Below are 19,577 nucleotides of genomic sequence, written 5' to 3' on the forward strand. Positions count from 1 at the left end.
GACGGATCTCCAATTTTTTTTTCCTTTTTTCTTAAAATTCGCCCCGGATTCCTAGAAAGATTTTGTTTTTTATCCTCACAACAACAACTGGTTCCAAAACGTGGCGAACTCATGATGATTGCGATTGAAAATTCGCGGGGCAGAGGACAACACATGGGCGCGGCCCGTGAAATGTGACACCCTTAAGGCAAAGTGAGAGGGTGATAAAGATGCACACTTAGGTCGGCTTGAGATCCCCGTGCCATAGGTCAATCGTAGACATTAGTCGATTGCAAGCAACTTTTGACGATCGGTCCGGACCGAACCGCACTCGGTAAAGTTTAACGTGATGGCTCGTCTTTAAGGACAAGAAAGCTCGATCTTTATGTCGCCGAATCGCGAAAGAAACGCCTGCTGAATGGATGGTTATGTTGACTTATCACCGGTGTCGGTTCGTTCTTTACGTGACTTTTGTTGCGTGATCATTGCACGGTAGCGCCTTTTCTTTTCAAGCTCGATTCAAGAAATAAACCTAACGAAACGACTATTTTGGTTTCGTATGAAACTTGGCCTCTCGAGCTTTCATTGCTCGATACGAGAATCGTCGATTTCTTTAATCAATGTCAATGTGCTGCTAATTACACTCGATGATTTATTTATTAAATGATGCAATTACGGAATGGTAAAACCCTTTAAATCGAAATTCAAGGACCGGATTAACGAAATAAAGACGTCCCTTCATATCATACTCAACGATTGAGGCATGGATTGAGTTCGATGACTAGACGCGACTATAGATTAAGCGATAGTTTATCCCGAGGTTGTGGGGATGATGTTGTCCTGTTTATTTGGCAATAGTACAAAAACCCCATCGCGTGCCTATGAACAGTTGAGCTTTGCACGTTGTCGTGCTTGTTCCTCTCCCCCCCTCGTGTTTTGTGGACCCTTTCAATAAGGACGTGCAACACTAGCACGCTTACATAATGCACATGACACATCCCATCACGTCCATAATTCTATCGAATTCGAGAATTCACCTGACCCCTCAGCTTTTGAAGACCTCGACCTTGACCTACTGTATAGTCGCCGGTTCCATTTTTAGCAAAAATAACTATAAAAAATATATCGGCGCGGGCTTGCTAGCTCTTTACGTGCTCGGTCGTGCGGCTTCATAGCTCCTGTTTTGCGGTTCCAAAGGGTCAACAACGCTCTCGAAACTAAAACGAGCTCGTTAAGCTCGCGAAACTAACAATCAGAGTGCATTCGGGGGGAAAAATAACATCGTTTCTTCATTGACGGGCTAAGCGAGGGTAAACAAAACCCTAGGACACATGCCGGCGCTGGCACCATCGCCTCCGACTTGACATGTTTTTTCTCTCACCTTCTTTGCTTGCCATTGGCACCTTCTACGTCTCGATTTACTTATCTACCACTTAACATTACCATGATTCGAAAAACTTCCGGTCCACATCCATCGCTTTGAAAATTATAGCGACCCGACATAGCTTTTGTTACCCCTAATAGCAATTCCTCGATCAAAGCTCTCAAAAGTTTGCTTCGATTTGCAATCTTTCTCGTTTCAAATTGGCGAATTTTTCCACAAGTCCTCACGCTCATGTCGATTTTGGAATTCGGCAATTCAACTCGCGGTGGGCCCGAGCTACCGCAAGTGGGCCAGGGCAACATAAAAGAGAAAAGGAGGGGGGAAGTCGCGGGGACCAACTTTTAAACGCGCGTGGGCTTTCGAGCAGGCGGCTGCCGAGATTTCGGAATTTCCTATTTTCTTTTTGTCTTCTTCTTTTTTCTTTTCTCTTTCTATTATTATTAATAATATTAATTTCGGTCCGATTCGCAAATCCAACGACGCGAAAATCTTATCCGGACCGGGGGGGCCCCACGCAATAAAAGGCATTTAATTTATTGGGGGCGTGGGGGTGGGGCCCAGCGCGCGCAAGGCGACAAAAACGCAGGACGGGACCGCGCGGGTCGGACACGTGTCATTCCTCGTGTGGAGACCACCCCCCGACCCCGGGGACAGCGCTAGCCGAGCAACCAAACAAACACGAGGATTCTCTCTTCCTGCCTTTTCGTAGCGCGCCATGTTGTGAAGGGCATCGCGAAAAAGACCTCGTTATAAGGCCATTTCGAAGCATTTGAAGAAAAAAAAATTGTAAATTTTGATGGGTTGATGGTGTCTTCTATCACGGGTGATCGATGTCCTAAAAATCGAGCTACCGTAAACGAAGTATACTTAACAAGTGTTTGGGAAATATTTTGTGACAACGCTCCATGCAAAGATGGTATCACAAGTGGAAGGGCCAGGTAAAGAATATCGCAACTCCCAATGTGAAGCGAATCAATATTTTGGAGAATCCGATAATTGCTAATTAAAGCCATTAACAAAACCCTTCCTCGCATTATAGTAAAGACTCTAATTCCGCAGTAATTTCGTTAATATTAATTTTGGGATGCTTGTTAAGTAACCAATTTCTCATAAAATTATCAACAAGCACTACTTACCTTGAAAAGATATGTATAAGAGCTTGTCGATTTTCTCGAATATCTCGCGATTTGGGTATTTTAACGAGCATGGGGTGAGGCTATATCCAATGTCGATTACCTTTAAAGCATTTATTGAGAAAAATCAATACAAATTATCTCAATTTTTTTAAACTATTTATTTCGTGCGTCAAATGAGAAAATATTTGTCTCTTGGGATTTTGTGTAAAAAGAGCGTATGAAAAAAAAAGGGTTAATACCACGAAAAACCTCAAATTGATACACCTGCGATAATTTTACCCAAATTAATATTTTGACCAATAAAAACCCCAAATTGGTACACCTGTGACAAATTTATCCTCAGTTTGTTAAATTGTTTTGTTAAATGATACACGACAGTTAACTGATATGCCAGTTTTATATTTTACCTTTTGTTTGTCATAGGTGTAACAGTTTGCGATTTTTTTTGTATTAATTCAATTTAATGAAAACTGACGGAGGATAAATTCGTCACAAATGTACCAGTTTTGGGTTTTTAGTGGTTAAAATATTAGTTAGGGATAAATTTGTTACAGATATATCAATTTGAGATTTTTTGTGATAAAAAAATTAGTTTGAGATAAAAATTGTTACAAGTGCATCAGTTTGAGGTTTTTTTTATAGTATTAACTAAAAAACGGGGGAAAATTTCGGGGCGCAACCCTCCGGCGTGGACGCGACGAGCGGGCGACACGTGGACGTGACCGCGGCCTTACGAAGACCCGCCCGGGGGCAGCAGCGCCACGTCATTAAGAGCGGCGTGAAGTGATTTAAGTTTTGGTAATAGAAAGGACATCTTTTTCGGGTTGCGCGTGTGGGGTGGGGGGACCACATCGGGGACCACGTCCGAATCTTTGCAAAATCTCCTGCTGCCCGATTCTCTCTCTCTCTCTCTCTAAATCTGTAGCCGTCGATTTCAGTCGCGGGGGAGGGCGCTTTGACGGAACTGCCCCTGGACCTCGTTCCTGTCAAAAGTAGATTTCGAGGAGCAGAGGAGGAGGAGGAGGAGGAGGAGGGGCGCGACACCCCCACCACCCCGGCAGGGCCAAATCCACAGTACAGCGTAAAAGCCAGATCGCTGTTCTTTCCTTTCTTTTTTTAATTAATTGATTAATTATTTGTATTTATTTGTATTTATTGATATTTATTGTGTGTTTTTTGGCGTTTGGTTTTGGTGTGTAAGTAGTCGGGCGATTGCTGCTGCTGCCTGCTGCCTGCTGCCTGCTGCTGCTCTCGATTGCACGGCGTGTATTTAAAGTTGCGGATTTCGAATTTCTGCCTCCTTTAATGCCCGTAACGTTAGGTGCGCTCCAAGGAGAACATGCATTTTCCTTTTTCGCAAAAGCTTAGTTTTTTTTTTCTTGGGCGCGCAATTTGCGATTTCATTAACCTTGATTCCCGTAATTTGTTTGGGTTTTGTTTCCCTCTTCTTGTCGTAGTTAGGGCTATCCGCTGTCGACGGCGCGAATGCGAGCCCGTGCGATGGATGAGTCGTGAAGGCCCGTGTACCGCGTAGAATATGGGAATGGACGGATCCTCCTCTTAACCGGCGTGCCTCGATCCGATTCGGCATATTTGTTTTAAATCATCAGCTATACATGAATTGAGAAAGGCCGACTTTTGTAGATATTATGAAATTTCTTTCGAATGGTTACTTAACGAGTAGGGTTTAACGGTTCGTGCCCGTGCCGTGATTGTACGTGTAATTAGCGTTGCATTTTATCCGGCACATAGCTTTTTTTTTTTTTTGCTTTTTTTTTTGTTTTTGCTCCATGACGTGCCTTCATTATGTAAATAGATTATGTCAATTTGCTGGCCCTAATAACAAGCGACCCTTCTCGGCACTCTCGTAAATGAAATCCCGCTAAAATTGATAAATCAAGTTACGCGGCGGACTGTAAATTAAAAACAAATGAAATAGGTCATATTCATTATCCAAACCAACGGCGGATCGAGCGACTCAACCCGACAATGCCCCAGTTTCCCATTTTTCCCCCGACACCGGCCGGTTCAACCCCGGTCGGGATCAACCTGCGCATATTCTAGGAATCCGGTGTCGTCTCGGGCAAATTTTTTAATGCTTAATCTTTGGATAATTTGATTTAAAGTGGCACCTAAATAATAACTATTATTATTTATGGAGAGTAGAGAAAGCGTAGAGCATGGGGGTGCTAAAAAAAAAAACATGGGGCGGGGCGGGGCGGGGGGCTACTTTTAACGCGAGAATCGGGTCAGAAAAAAAAAATTACGAATCTTCCTTTGTCGGATTATCCATGTTGATTTTAACGTTTTTTTTAATCGAAATTATCGATTTTATTGTTTTTTTTTTAAGGTAAAAAATGTCGATTTTAATGTTTTATTCCAACCAAAACCTACGCGACGGCGTAGGTACTGCGAACAGTGTGCGGAATGCGCACCCTGGTTTCATATATATATAAATTATATATATTTATATGACTTTTTTTTTTGGTCAAATGTTTATATTACCCTAGAAATGTTTCTTCAGGGGGGCGAAAGAAACAATCACGTGCTCTTTGGATATTCATATCCTTAAACGAAGACATCGATCGTCCCTAAATATTTTTTTTTTCCGATTAATGGACCGTTGAAATCGCTAAAAACCCTAAGGTTGCGGAGCACGTTCACCATGTGCCGAAGTCGCTCGAGGCGATTGTCACTGTGATTGCTGTTTTATTCAATATTTTCTTACAAGTTGCTACCGTATGCAAATGCGATAACTTCTTAAATGAATGTGATTATACCTAACATTACCGGTCATCCTCCAAGCTAACTAAAATCAGAGCCGACCGATGTTTATTTTTCGTAACTCGCCAATTTAATATAGGAGCGTGTCGAGCATGTGTCGAGGGTTGTCACGTGATCCGCATGCGGTTGCCCTTTTGCTTCGGACAATATGAACACAAACAAGAACAAAAAATAAAAAACAAAAAATAAAAATAAAATATCATGAATAGAGAGGAGGGGCCTAAGGATGCGTTTGGTAACTATTCTGTATCTGAAAATAATTTCTGCTCAGAAATGATTTTTTTTGTTCTTTTCCCGAAAATAATTTCTAAGCATTTGAAGGCATTTGGTAAAGGCCAAAAATTTTTATTTCTATAATAGAAAAAAAATAAAAATGAGTTTTGATAACTGCGTAAATTTTTTTATATTAAGAATATTTTAAATTTTTTTTTCTTTTCTTCTCATTCTTGGCCATGACTTGCGACTGCCACGGGTCAGGAAAGAAGAAAAAGACAAAGATAATCCCTTCTATTTCTTATTCTTGTTCACAGAATTAAGAATAGAATCAGCCTAGTTACCAAACACCCCCTAAATGGACCCTGTCTGACATTGAGAATCGAAACCCAGGGAAAGAGATTTGATTGAGCCCTGTTTAGGAGGGAAAAATCCCCCACCATTTAAGACCCCCCCCCCGCATCTACTCCGCTACAGCAACTGGCTCCATTACTCCCCCCCCCTCACCCACTTGAAAGCTCCGCACATAAAACCAGGCACACTCCACGCGGAGACACACCACGCAGAGAAGGAGAGGGAGGGAAGGAGGGGAAGGAGGAGCAGAGGAGGAGCAGAGGAGGAGAGGGAGAGGTGGGAGGGAAGAATGTTTGCAGCAGAGAACGGGCTGAAAGGAGACCCCAGGCTCCAGGCCATCTCCCGGGCCATCCGGGTCGTCCCCGACTTCCCCAAACCAGGTGCGCGCGCGTGGGGGGGGGGGGGGGGGGGGTCTTGTTCCTCCTCCTTCTCAATCTCCAGTCGTTTTGCAGGATTTGTTTTCGTTTTCGTGCTTTTCTTGCATGTGGGTTCTTGGGCGCATTTTCTTGAAAGGGATGTTTTCCCTCTGCCTCGCGAAGGGATAATGTTCCAGGACATAACGACGCTGCTGCTGGATCACAAGGCGTTCAAGGACACGGTGGACATCTTCGTCGACCGGTACCGTGACATGGACGTCTCTGTCGTTGCAGGCATGTGCTGCTGCTGCTCTTTTTTCTTGTCGTCTCCGGTTTAGAGCGGGGGTTCTCGTTTTTTTTTTCTTTTTGCCCGGTTGTGGTCGAGAATTTTTTTTTTTTCCCTTTTTGTCCGTATCGATGGGAAACTTAGTGTTGGATATGATCTGACGCTGGTTTTGTAAAAGTCGGGTGGGAATTTGTCATTATCCGTAGCGTTTGGTAAAGTAGATGTTGTGGAGTCGGTGGTGGGAACGAGGAAAACGGGGAGAAAATCTCACGAGGAAGTACATTAGTTGGAAAAAAACTGTATCTTGTAAATTTTGTGAGAGGATTGGTTCCTCATTGATTTCTCAGTTCTGTCAAAGCTGAAGTTGGTGTAAAAAAAAATTTCTTACTTCAGGGGTGGAAGCCAGAGGATTCATGTTCGGTCCGGCGATCGCATTAGCTATCGGCGCGAAGTTTGTTCCTTTGCGTAAGCCCAGGAAGTTGCCGGGTACGTGTTTCTCTCTTCTTTCGGGTCTTTTTTATAATCTCGACATGCTTTATCTTGCAATTCGCCAACTGTAGTTGCTTTCTGGTGCAAAATTGAGCAGTGGTTTATACAGAGCCACAATTGTGCATGATGTGGCTTGAAAGATCCCGTGTTTTTCTCTTGACCGTAGCTGATGTTACCGATGGCCACACAATTATGTTTTGCATGCGGCGAAATTTCGTTCACGTTTCAATAGTAGTCGGAGTACTGGAAAGGAGTACATTTGTGCAGCTTTTGCGATCAAGAATAGTGTAGACAATGCTGTCTAAGTGTTGTAACTAGCTCTTCTATCAAGAATATACTGCAGTCGTCTGGCAGGGCATGCTAGATTTTGTAACCGTTAGAAAATCTCCTGTAGTGCCAAATATAAGCTGTTTCTTAGTCTGCTAAAACTGGCTTCCTTTTCTACAGTACCAAAAGTGAGTTAGTTCGAGTGGTGACTGGTTATTTTGATTTATGAGTCTGTTTAACTTGCACAATAGGAAGTTTACTAAGTAGATGGATGATAGGGGAAATATTATCTTGAAAAGTTACACTTTTACAGTTTGCCTTTCCAAAATAGGAACCCCAAATTAATAACAATGCAAATGCTAGTAAAGATTTGCGCAAGTACTCTCGTATAAGTATAAACTGAGGATGCCCTTGGCAATGTTGTCATATCAAGATTTGAATCGTGAATCGCATAGCTCATTTGTTGTATCGTCTATTGTTAGGTTCAGTAAAATGTTATATAATAACTTAAATAGAAGGGTATCTCCCGGAAGCCTAGCCATTGCTTGTTATAAGACATATAAACACTCATTTGGAAGAATATCACCTGATCATGCCAGATGTACCCAGAAATTGGAAAGTTTCTTAAGCTTGTGAAAAAGGAACAGTTTCTGAAAATGTTTAGAGTAATCCAAAGCGGGATCTACAGAGTAAAATCCACAGACCACACTGCATTTCTTACTATCACTCCTTTGTTGACTGTTATGCACGAGTACCCACCGTATTACTGGAGCTGGTAACTCCAGTTTCTTTTCATTTAGGGAACAGTAAAAAAATACCACTGCATTAGAGATCTAGTATAGTGTTGTTGAACCATGGACAAAGCTAGTGTTTGTGATGTAGTGTTTCCTATATACGTAGAGATCACGGAGAGGGTTATGCACGAGTACCCACTGTAAGTTGTGTAAATGATCTCTGTTTGTTTCATATGTGTCTCGTATGTCTATGTTTTGCACTTCATCTGTGTTCTGTTTGCTTAGTGTGTTTTGTAGAGTTAGATAAGATCTCAATTGTGACGAGGCCTGCAATTCTTGTTGATGATTCATGTAGGTGAAGTAATATCAGAATCTTATGTCTTGGAGTATGGAACTGACTGTCTCGAAATGCATGTGGGTGCTGTCGAGCCCGGTGAGCGTGTAATAGTGATTGATGATTTGGTAGCCACAGGCGGGACCTTGTCTGCTGCCATAAAACTTTTGGGTAAGTATGGCCTATAATCTTGCCTCGTGTATCTCATACGGTTTTATTCTGACCTCGATTTCAATTTTTTTTGGCTAGAACGAGTTGGGGCTGAAGTGGTTGAATGTGCTTGTGTTATTGGGTTGCCTGAGGTCAAGGTAAGGCCTGTTACGTACTGTTCTTACACGTCCTATTTGTCATTGAATCTTCCCTAAAGGAATGCAGCAGCATAAGCAGATCACCTTTTCTCTGTTTTCGCCCTCTCTGTAGATAATGCATGAAAATTAAACACACATTCCCAAATGGTTTACATTTTCCGAACATACAGGATCGCTGCGGGATTAAAGGGAAGCCACTTTATATTCTCGTGGAGCCTCGGCTTTTAGATGAATGCTGTTGAGGTATGAAAAATCCGCTATAAAGCTGATGAAACCGGAATGCCCGGTTCAGGATATTTTTAATTGTCATCTTCCTTTGTCTGAGCTCTCTGCTGGATTTAACAGTCCTAACAAATAGCTGAATATATGAGGATTAGCTGTTCTATGCTGATGTTTAACTTAGATTCCGACTGTTCTGCCATTCTTTTGATGCTTTGTCTAATGGAACGTCAGAAGCTATTGCCTATCATTGTTAGTGAATGTTGTGCAGTTGACTCGCATGCATAGGCCTATCCAGAACATTATTTTGGAGCTTGTAGTTTTCCTGTGTAACTTTCCTTGTAACCTTTTACAATAAACAGGATCACTATTTTGGTTTGCAGCTTCCTAGTCAAAGACTCAAAGGTTGTGCTTGGGCTGATGAAGAAAAATGTGATGCTTGAGCAATGGTCAGCGAAAAGTGGATCTCTGCCCATCTTGGGTCACTGACTCGGGTCCTGTTCCACAAAATCTGAGTTTCTGCACCATTTCATTTGTACTTTTGAACAAATTATCATTAGGAATACCATCAGTGGATCTTGGTTTTTTTGTTTCTTTTATTGATTTTTTTCTTTTTGTAGATTAAATGCCCATTTGTAGCTGATAATTTTCCATTTCTGTAGTGGATGGCAATTTAGATGGTGCAGTTGATGATTTAATGTCTAAGTCTGGCCCATTGTTCTCTGCAGACTTTTCTGATGGGCGGGTCTTTCATTCGGTTCTGGTTCAGCTTTGTTAGTCTTTAGTCCCATCGAACGAAATCGAGAAAACTATTTACGCCATCACGATGCGAAAATACGACTCAAATGAGATGTTAGCACATTTGAGCTGACGTCAATCATGTTCATGTCGTGACGACTCAAATGCAGCGACAAAGGGATCTCGACTTAGGATGAGGGGTCTTCAAGATTCTGCAAATAAAGTAGGTAGAAGCAAAGTCAGGTCAATAAAGTAGCAAGAAATCTAACATGGTCAGATTCAGCTCATCGAACGATAGCACTGACATGTCAAGGGATCGAGCCATTAGAAGATGGCATCTGGGTTGCCGTTCTTCTGTGCTTTTTCGTGCGAGTTTCAATGTGAATAATTTATCAGTTGGTCTACGCTCTCGACCACAGAAGCTACGAATAAATATCGCGGTCGCATTCTTGAATTCGTGGTAAGCTTTTCTCCTCTGATATACAGAACATCTGTGCAGACTCAGCGGAACAATCTGATACGAGGATGCGGGATCCCGTGGAGCCCCTCCCTATCTTTAGGTGCACCTTGATTGATCCGCAAGTTATACTTCAGATGAAGGAAATATCTTTAAGGGTTTCGAATTGTGTGGTACGCATGTGAAGTTGCTACCTAGCTCGGATACAATGATTGATCGAGCGGATGGCATTTCAAAAGTCTTTGGACGTAAACTGGGGCTCATACCGTAATCACATTGCAGCGAAAATGACTTTGGTAAAACGGATTTTCGGGTTTGATTTGCTTAATGTAACTTTTGGGGTCGTATCATTAACCAATTGTTCTTCATTAGTCTCTTATTCTCGATGTGGATGACTTGCCATTAACTCGATAGAGAAAGTATATGTACTCTTACGTGCGAAAATTAATTGAATATATATACCAACGAACCACATGACTCGTAAGTATAGGTAGATTTGTGTGTATATACATGTACACATACGTTTCCTAGATTCTCTATGCATGTCGGCAACTTCGCAAGTTTCCAGTGTGGCCTGCCTTTTACGGTTTTTTCTTTTTTGGGTCCAAATGATACTACTATATATTCAGACAAATAAATAGTTCAAATAACTAATTTGCAGCTTTGCATCTTTTATTATTTAAAACATATAAAATGGAATTATTTTCATGCGAATCTGAACTAGATTTGACAGAAATTATAATTAAATCCAAAAGGGCAAAGAAAAAACTACGATTGAGTATAATTAAATTAATAGAAACCAACGATAACCATAACAGAGAACTAAGGCAAACGAGTTTGCCTGGTTATTTCGAATAAATGATACAACATCAGCAATCATCAACAATTAAACTGTCTCTTTAGCCCTCCTTCAAAGTACAAATGACCAATACAAAGCACAGAATACACTGGGGACGAAATAATTGCTCACAAGAACACAGAAGACAACGACGTCGTAAGACACAACACGCATGAAAGTAACAAACATCACATGACAAATTAAGGATAACACTGTAATTTCGAAGATCAGTGAACCCCTCAGCGTCGAGTGAAGAACCCTTTTGATGATCTTTCCTATTCACACTTGTAGCCAGGAGGGACTGACGTGCCACATGTGCTAATGATGGTACTCCATGCTATTGAAATGTTCAAGTGCATTCCAAGCCAATTGGCCTTAATGGCAGCGCACAAGCACTCGACCACTTCCAAATTAGCCCAGCCCTTAAGCAATGCACAGCATGGGCTGGACGTCGGGGTCCCGATTATGCCGCCCATGACTCCCCCGAGGAGGTCCCTGCACACTCCGAGCTTCCATGTGTCCTTCGGGCAAGCGGCGGCGGGAGGCGGAGGGCACGGCGGCTTTGGTGGGGGGGGAGGCGGAGGGCACGGCGGCTTTGGTGGGGGTGGGGACGGGAGCATGCATGTCCTGCAAGCATTGGAGATGGTGGCGAGGAGGAGGAGGGAGAGAATGAAAATGGGGGTGGAATGAGCCATGGGGACAAAGAAAGGAGAAGTTTTTTTTAGGGTTGTTTCTGGAGCAAATGCCTGTGCTTTCTTGGGGGGGCGTAAGTGTGAGGTTGAAGGAAGGAGGGTGTCGAGTAATTTAAAGGGGATTTGTGAGGTGGGTGTGTTGTGGAAGGAGAGAGTGAGGAATTGGTGATAGGTGTTGCACCCCAGTTGTGATTTTTTGTATGCATTCGGAAACGGGTGTTATGGTTCTTTGGTTGCTACTAGGATATTTGTTGATAACACACAGTATGGAAGGTCTGGAGAGAGAGAGAGAGAGAGAGAGAGAGAGAGAGAGAGAGAGAGAGAGAGAGAGAGAGAGAGAGAGAGAGAGAGAGAGAGAGGCTTAACAATTCAACAGTGGCTTTATCGAGTGGCATTACCCTTCATGCACTGTTATTCTGTAGCTAATTAAACTAGGGTTTTTGGCAATGTACTGCCTTTAGATTAATAAGTCCAACAGCATCTTAAAACAGTTTCAAATATGAAATATGACCTAGAAACGATAGAACACAATGACATATACTTCAAGCCATGCCTTCGAATCACAGTAATCTGTCGATACGCATGTGAAAAAGTTATCATCATTATTCACATCAATTCTCGGAGGTTGCGAACGACGACCTAAGTATGCTTAAGTACTTATGGCTTCAAGATGATATAATATAATGCCTATGATTTCTCCACGCGTTGTGATACACATTTGGTTGGAATATTGTTTGGTGCTTAGACAGTCAGAAGCGAACAAACAGAAGCAAGACACAAGGGAGTCTTTCACGGTAAATACGTTGCCATGGCCGCCAGGGCAAGTTGCAGCTGCTGAAGCAGGATGTGGGGGCAGTAAAGCATGGCTTTACAGCTCGAGACATGTGTGTTTAATGTGCGGTCTCTTGTCTTCTACCTCGTCCAGGAATGATGAGATCGACTTCACCAGGTCTTCCCCCTCTCCCCGCCCCCCCTACAATTATTGAGGCCAATGAGGCCAAACCATTCACATGCTGCAGATTTTCGCTTGTCGGGGAGTCGTCCTCTCCAGGAGGAGGACTGGTTGATTGAACGCGGCTACTTATGGGATTGAGAGAAGACTTAAGGCACAGCGCGTTCTCTTTCGCCCTCTAGGAGCTGGTTTTTGTTCGCTTCTCTTCTCTCTCCCGTTTTGCAGATTTCGCACCCTGTTGAGACTTTGGAGAAATCTTGTGCCAAGCCAAGTGGGGGGTGTGGGGCGATCTCCGAATTATCGTAGGCGTGTACCGTGGAGGCAAGTGGGTTTTGATTGAAGAGAGATCGCACGAGCTTCCCTCCTATCCGTCTAGAAGCTTAAAACGGCGATTTCCGGACGCGGTTTTGGTGTGTGGAGGTTCCAACACTTCGTCCTCGCTCGTGGATTTTGGATTCGGCGTGTACTTCGTATTGTCCAACTGCGATGGTTTCGTAGCTCGTGGTCGACTGTCTTAAAACTAAAGCTAATCGATGGAGATGTAGGTTAACGCATGCAAACGCTACGACGTCGGTTTCGTATGGTATGCGAAGGGTGTTCTTGATCTTTTAAGGCGTATAAACATCACAAAGCACGGGCCGGTGTTGCACCTTGGTCTTATCTAAGTTTGAAAAAGATGAGACGTGAAGTAATAGTGGGACTTCTTGTACGAGACGTTTGGAAAACAATAAATTATTGTACTTGAATGTCCGATGTACGAATCTATGTTATTACAAAAATCATTGCGGCCATCTAGCTTGTGCATGCATGGGAGAGCTAGGGAAGGTTTTGGGGTTTTTCCCGCTTTTATCTCTTTTAGCATGGGAGTTTCCTCTTCGCGAAGTTAATGCACGTTAATTTGAAGTCCATCATTTTCGGAATTCGCCGTGGCAATTGCGAATAACGCAATAGGAGCGACAAGACGCTCGAATACGCACCATACATTGGGACGAACGATCTAAGTTAACATGTCGTAATCTTGTTTGTAATCCGTGGTGAGCAATTTGAAAAGTTAAAAGAAAACACCAAATTTTGGCGAATCCCATGTTAGGTCGAGGCCATTATTGAATTAAAGAGATAATGACACAAATAATTCATGAACTTTGGCATAATGTACAATTTGGTCCTAGAACTTTTAATTTGTTCAATGTAGGCCTTGAACTTTAACCTAATGTTCAATGTGGTCCCTAAACTTTTAATTCGTTCAATGCGGTTCATGGAATTTTGATACATGTTCAATGTAGTCCCTAAACTTGAATTAATGGAAGGACTATATTAAATGTTTTCATATAATTCAGGGACTAAATTGAACATGTAACAAAAGTTCAGGAATGACATTGAACAGATTAAAAGTTCATGGATCACATTGCACATTGGATTAAAGTTCAGGGCTACATTGAACAAGTTAAAAGTTTAGAAACTACATTGCACATTAGGCCAAAGTTCAGAGACCGTTTGTGTCATTTTCTCAATTAAAATTCGAGTGAATGGGTCTAAAGAGAATAGATTTCCTCCATATGGTAGAGCCCAACGTGCCTTCCGTTGATGACCCATCTTCGATTTGGGACGTATAATTGAAGTTCCTAAATTGGCCCAGATCCACCTTAATCATTCCTCATTAGGCTTAACTCCTACACATAAGAGTTCATTTAAAAAAAAAAAGAAAAAGCAAATGTTAACAGAGTTGCTTGATAGCCGTTCGATGTGAGATTTTTTGTTTTTGGTCGGTGTTCGATGTGAGATTGCGTCTATGTAAAATGCGGACGGGCAACTTACGACCATAGATTAACGAAGGTGGTTTCGCCGCGCCCTCCTTAAGGACCCTCCCGTCCCGATAACAATATGATTACGATGGGGGTGAGATCGCTGCCATGATGTGGGATTATTAGTCAAATATTTGGCACATCTAAAGGCAAAACAAATATATTTATATATTTCAGGAGGAAAATAAAAAAAAAGTTTTGAACTTATTGTACGGATGTTAATTTAGTTTTAAACCTTTCAATTTAACAAATTTAGTTCTAAACGTTTTGTTAATTTGCCGATTTAGTCATTCTGATTAATTTTAGCCGAGAATAGCTGACGTGAACTGCAGTCGTCCTACGTGGTATGGTTTGCGCCCGATGTGGATAATATTTACAATCTTATAATTTTTTAAAATTTTATATTTTATTTTCTCTGTCCTTTTCTTTTTTTCTTTTATTTTCTTTCATGTTTTCCCTTCTTCTGCCGATGCTGGTCGTTGGGCCTTCGCAATGGCCAATGACCGGCCACAGGCCAGGGCCGACCTCGCCGGCCCCAGGCGAGGCGGCCTTGCTAGCCCTCGCCTGTGGCCAGTCGTCGGCCATCGCCGAGGCCCAGCCACCGGTAGAGGGAGAAGAAAAAAAAAGGAAAAATAAAATATAGAAATTATTAAAAAATTTAATATTTGTAAACGTCGTCCACGTCATCGCCGATCGTGTCATGTATGACGCCCGGCATCCACGTAAGCGAAATGACAAATTGTCGAAATGTTACATGACTCGATTGGCAAAATTGAAAGATTTATGACTGATTTAGCATCTGTATAATAAGTTTAAGACTTTTTTGGTAAATTTTCCTTATATTTGAGTTTGGAATACGAGGAGGGGAGGAGGGGGATTTGAATCTTGGCCTGTTTTCTTGGTTTTGTCACCCAAGAGGGGGAATCGGGTATTTGAGATGGGTCAAAAGTGGAAAAGCTTTAATCCTCTTTTCCCTAAAAAAAACAAAGGTCACGAGCAAGAGGAAAAGGCCAGGGTGGAAGTGGAGGAGAGCCGACAGCATGCATATGGGAAAGAATAAAAGATAATTTAACGCAACAATAATGCTCTTTTGGTTGGGCCGACATATCAGCTCATCAATTCAATCGAACTCTTTCTTAACTAAATGTTCGTGTCAGCCACGGGAGAACCTTTGCTTTGGTCGGCAGATGTCACGAGCCCTCCACGCTTGGACACGGCACGAGCCGTGTCCTGAGCCAAGTTGGGGTGGGGGGCGTGGGGCGATCTCCGAATTTTCGCAGGCTCATTGTAGTTGTGTGCCGTGGAGAGGCGAGTGGGGTTCTGATTGAAGAGAGAGATCGCCCGAGCTTCTCGCCGCCGATCCGTCTAGAAGCTTAATACGCCGATTTCCGGACGGGGTTTCGGTGCGTGGAGGATCCGACACTTTGTCCTCGCTCGTGGTATTTTGGATTCGGCGTCTACTTCGTACTGTCAAACTACGATAGTTCGTAGCTCGTAGCTCGTAGCTCGTGGTCGACTATCTTAAAACTAAAGCTAATGGATGGAGATGTAGGTTATATAGCGCATGGCAAACGCTACGACGTCAGTTTCACATGGTTTGTGAAGGGTGTGCTTGATATTTTGAGGCATATAAACGCTACGACGTCAGTTTCACATGGAAGTTGCACCTTGGTCTTATGGTCTTATCTAAGTTTCAAAAAGAGGAGACAAGAAGTAATAGTCGGACTTGTACGAGACGTTTGGCAAACGAGAAATGGTTGTACTTGAATATTCGATGTACGAATCAATGGCTATCTGGCCTGTGTGCACGGGAGAGCGAGGGAGGGTTTTGGGAGTTTTTCTCGCTTTTATCTTCTTTCGGAAGCGTTGGGTGTGGGGGTTGGAGCTTGCGGAAGTTCCTTCTCTTCGGGATGTTAACGTACGTTAATTTTGAAGTTTAGTGTTTTTCGAAATTCGACGTGGCGACCGCGAATAACACGATCGTAGGCTCATCAAACGGGCGAGCCGGATTCGGTCGAGAATGATTCGACCCAATTAGACTCGTTTTAATTCGTTTTGGTCCATTTCCATGTAACGCAAATCTAATGACTCATACCCAACTTATATTCGACCCGATTCGATCCACATTGCTAAATTTATATCCAAATTGAGATAAGAGTGCAGAGTAAATGAGAGAGGACGAGAGAGAATGAAGAGAGAGTTATAGGAATAGATTGCGTCTAAGTAAGTCGTCAATTCATTTATGCCCGTTTATGACCAATTTATGATCAATTTAACACCAATATTATATTTAAACCATTTTATGATCCATTTACTGAATATAACTCACTCATATATAACAACTTAATATATCATATATGTGTTAGCAAATAAATTTATGACCCATTTCGACAGGTCTACACGACGGGCGGGGATGACAACATGCTCGAATACATTCCATATATTAGGACGAATGATCTTGGTTAACACGTCGTGAACTTGTTTGTAATTTGTGGCCAGTAATTTCGTCGTCGTAACACCTTAATTAAAAAGAAAAAGAAAAAGAGAGCAACAAATTTTGGCAGAAATCCCTTGTTGGGTCGAGGCCATTATTGAAATTAAAATTTCGAGTGAATGGGTCTTAAAACAAAAATAGATTCCCTCCACATGTTAGAGCCCAACGTGCCCTTCCATCGATGACCCATCTTCGTTTTGGGACGTAAAATTGAAGTTCCTAAATTTTCTTAGGCCCAAGTCAGAACGGCTGGCCGAGATCCACCCTAATCATTCCTCGCTAGGCTTTACCTCCAACGCATAAGAGTTCATTTTAAAAGAAAAGAAAAGAAAAAGAAAAATGTTAACGGAGTTGCTCGATGCGAGATCGCGCCCATGTGAATGTGGGCGGGGGCGACGGCGACGCACTACCTTCCTCATGGACCACCCTCCCATCCCTCCCGATAACTATATGATCTCGATGGCGGTGAGATCGCTGCTGTCATAACGAGAGATTATCCGGTCAATTATTATTATTATTTTTTATAACCAAGGATCCGCCACTATTCCCCGGGGACGAGCCCGCACAGGTAATCGGGGCGCCTAAACCTCGGGGGAGACTAGTCCAGTAATCCACCGCCAGGGCCCCCAATTTAAATTACTGAACCGAACGGGGATTCGAACCCATAACCTCTGAGGAGGGAAGGAAAGCGCCCACCAACTGGGCGGTCTAGTAGTCGACGTCGACGTCGCCGCCCATCATCAGCCGGCCGAGGCTCTCGCCGGAGCAGCCCCCCGCCCGTTGCCGCCTTCTCCGGAGCACGGCCCACGTCCGCCGCCGGCCGCCGCCCGACGCTGCGCCTGTCAATCCACCGTCGCCGTCGTCCGGCCAGCTGACGCCGCCTCGCTGGCCGGCCGGCCACCGGCCACCCGCCTCCTAGTCGCCGGCCGACGCCGTCGCCGCCTCCCGACGCCGTCGCCGCCGACCGACACCGTCGCCGCCGAGTTCCGCCGTCGTTTGCCCGGTCGTGGCCGAGCACCTGGCCGACTAGTCACCATTTGGGCCCACGCCCGTGTCGGGACTGCAACTGTTCGATCGGCCGATTTTTGTTGTCCTTGAACCAAGTAAGCAACTCCCTAAACCCTAGTTAGTATAATTAGGTAATTAGTCGAACTTGTTTAGGGATTATTTATGATCACTTTTCGTTGGCTAAGTTACGGGTCGATTTCAGGATTGCATGTGGCTTTGATCAATGGTCGACTGGTTAATTTGTCTATTATGTGGATGATTAAGCGTTAAATGACGATAGGGTGATTGATTAAGCGTTTTCACAGAAAATGCTTGAAAATTGAACAATTCTATAAAAAAATCATGAAAAATTACGGAAAATTAAAAAAACGGTATATGTTGGCAACAAATATGAAATTTGACCGTAAAAGTTTTTTAAAATTTTTAAAAAACTCAAATTTCATAATATCACAAAATGGCAAAAATTAATAGTGACCACCCATTTTGAGTGAAATTTAGATTTTTTAACGTTCCGGGATAAAAAATATTAGAATATTAAAAATTTTCATAACCTTATAAAATGGCTTAAAATAAATGTGGTCACCCATTGTGAGGAAAATTTTTATTTTTTTTTGGGTGAAAAAAAAATTAAAAAATAGAAAATTTCAAAACTGCATAGAATTGCCTAGAAAACATGTGGTCATCAACTTGCAGTGAAATTTAAATTTTTTTAGGTGGCAAAAAAAAATTAGAATTTAAAAATTTTCAAAACTTCACGGAATGGCTTATAATACCTGTGGCCACCCACTTTTAGTTATATTTAATTTTTTTAACGTGCCCTAAAAATTATTAAAATAAAGAAGGGCAAAAATTTTGGAAACTTTACCTAATAGCTTAGACTACCTGTGGCCACCCAATTTTAGTATGGAAATTTTTTTTTATTTCACGGAAAAATTTTTATATTAAAAAATAATAATTTAAAAATTCTAAAAGTTTTTAAATTTCAAAACTTTACAGAATGTCTTAGAATATCGGTGGCCACCAACTTTTAGTGAAATTTTTTTTTTAGGTCCCAAAAAAAATTTAACAATAATAACAATTTTTCTCTTACAAAACTTTACAGAATGACTTAGAATACCTGTGGCCACCCACTTTCAGTGAAATTTAAATTTTTTTACGTGGTCAAAAAAATTTTAATCAAAATGAATGCGATTCATATAGTGATGTTTGATACCTGTGGCCACCCATATCGTGCTCATATATTGATGTTTCATATCAAAATGAATGGGATTCATAGTATATTTGTTCGTAGGAAATTGCACGTCATAAGCACTCGACATTGGCTCATTTCAAGGAAACATTTTCTCAGTCTTTCCATCAAAATGGTAAGCTTCGTCATGTACATCATTATGTGTCCGTAATACGTGTCAATAGTTCTTTACATATTCGCATAACCTTCCTACTTGTCAGTATAAACGTGGAGGTCATTCGTATAGAAGACAAGCCTCTTCCTCGTCCTCGTCCCCGTCCCTTTCCTCTTCCCCTATCCCGTCATCTAACCCTCAACCACAATATGGTCCGTCACAATATGGACACGTTGGCCCTTCCTCCAACACTCAACAACATGTTACGGGACTTGGCCACATGCGAACTGAATCTCCTCCAGTTCAATCTCCTTTAGCTCCCTCTCCTTCCGTTCCACCCCATTATTCAGCGGAACAATCGAATATTGACGGAAACACAGGTCAAGAAGATAACCGATTCTTCATATGCC

At 42.4% G+C, this 19,577-nt stretch overlaps 2 protein-coding genes across 2 annotated transcripts; one reads left to right on the top strand and one right to left on the bottom strand.

Annotated features, from left to right (window-relative positions):
- The first annotated feature begins 6,066 nt into the window (after nucleotides 1–6,066).
- On the top strand, nucleotides 6,067–9,548 carry LOC115674384 (adenine phosphoribosyltransferase 5). Its single transcript, XM_056310348.1, has 7 exons — nucleotides 6,067–6,230; nucleotides 6,390–6,500; nucleotides 6,886–6,978; nucleotides 8,338–8,487; nucleotides 8,566–8,624; nucleotides 8,795–8,867; nucleotides 9,227–9,548. Exons 1-6 carry the CDS (start codon nucleotides 6,140–6,142, stop codon nucleotides 8,864–8,866), a joined length of 576 nt encoding a protein of 191 aa, XP_056166323.1. The 5' UTR covers nucleotides 6,067–6,139; the 3' UTR covers nucleotide 8,867; nucleotides 9,227–9,548.
- Nucleotides 9,549–11,151: 1,603 nt separating this feature from the next.
- Nucleotides 11,152–11,571, bottom strand: LOC115674386 (14 kDa proline-rich protein DC2.15-like). The gene has a single exon (XM_030596770.2). The coding sequence runs from the start codon at nucleotides 11,569–11,571 to the stop codon at nucleotides 11,152–11,154; it is 420 nt and encodes a 139-aa protein (XP_030452630.1).
- Between the last annotated feature and the right edge of the window lie 8,006 nt (nucleotides 11,572–19,577).

The sequence above is a fragment of the Syzygium oleosum genome, unplaced genomic scaffold, assembly GCF_021117445.2.
Source record: "Syzygium oleosum isolate NSW1041296 unplaced genomic scaffold, Sole_v2.1 Sole_v2.04, whole genome shotgun sequence".
Taxonomy (NCBI): Eukaryota; Viridiplantae; Streptophyta; class Magnoliopsida; order Myrtales; family Myrtaceae; genus Syzygium; species Syzygium oleosum.

Excerpts from the sequence above, each read along its gene's own strand:
- LOC115674384 (XM_056310348.1), top strand. The coding sequence starts at position 6,140 with ATGTTTGCAGCAGAGAACGGGCTGAAAGGAGACCCCAGGCTCCAGGCC. Across the intron at positions 6,501-6,885 it reads GGACGTCTCTGTCGTTGCAG|GGGTGGAAGCCAGAGGATTC; the intron begins GCATGTGCTGCT and ends TTCTTACTTCAG. Across the intron at positions 8,625-8,794 it reads TTGGGTTGCCTGAGGTCAAG|GATCGCTGCGGGATTAAAGG; the intron begins GTAAGGCCTGTT and ends CCGAACATACAG.
- LOC115674386 (XM_030596770.2), bottom strand. The coding sequence starts at position 11,571 with ATGGCTCATTCCACCCCCATTTTCATTCTCTCCCTCCTCCTCCTCGCC.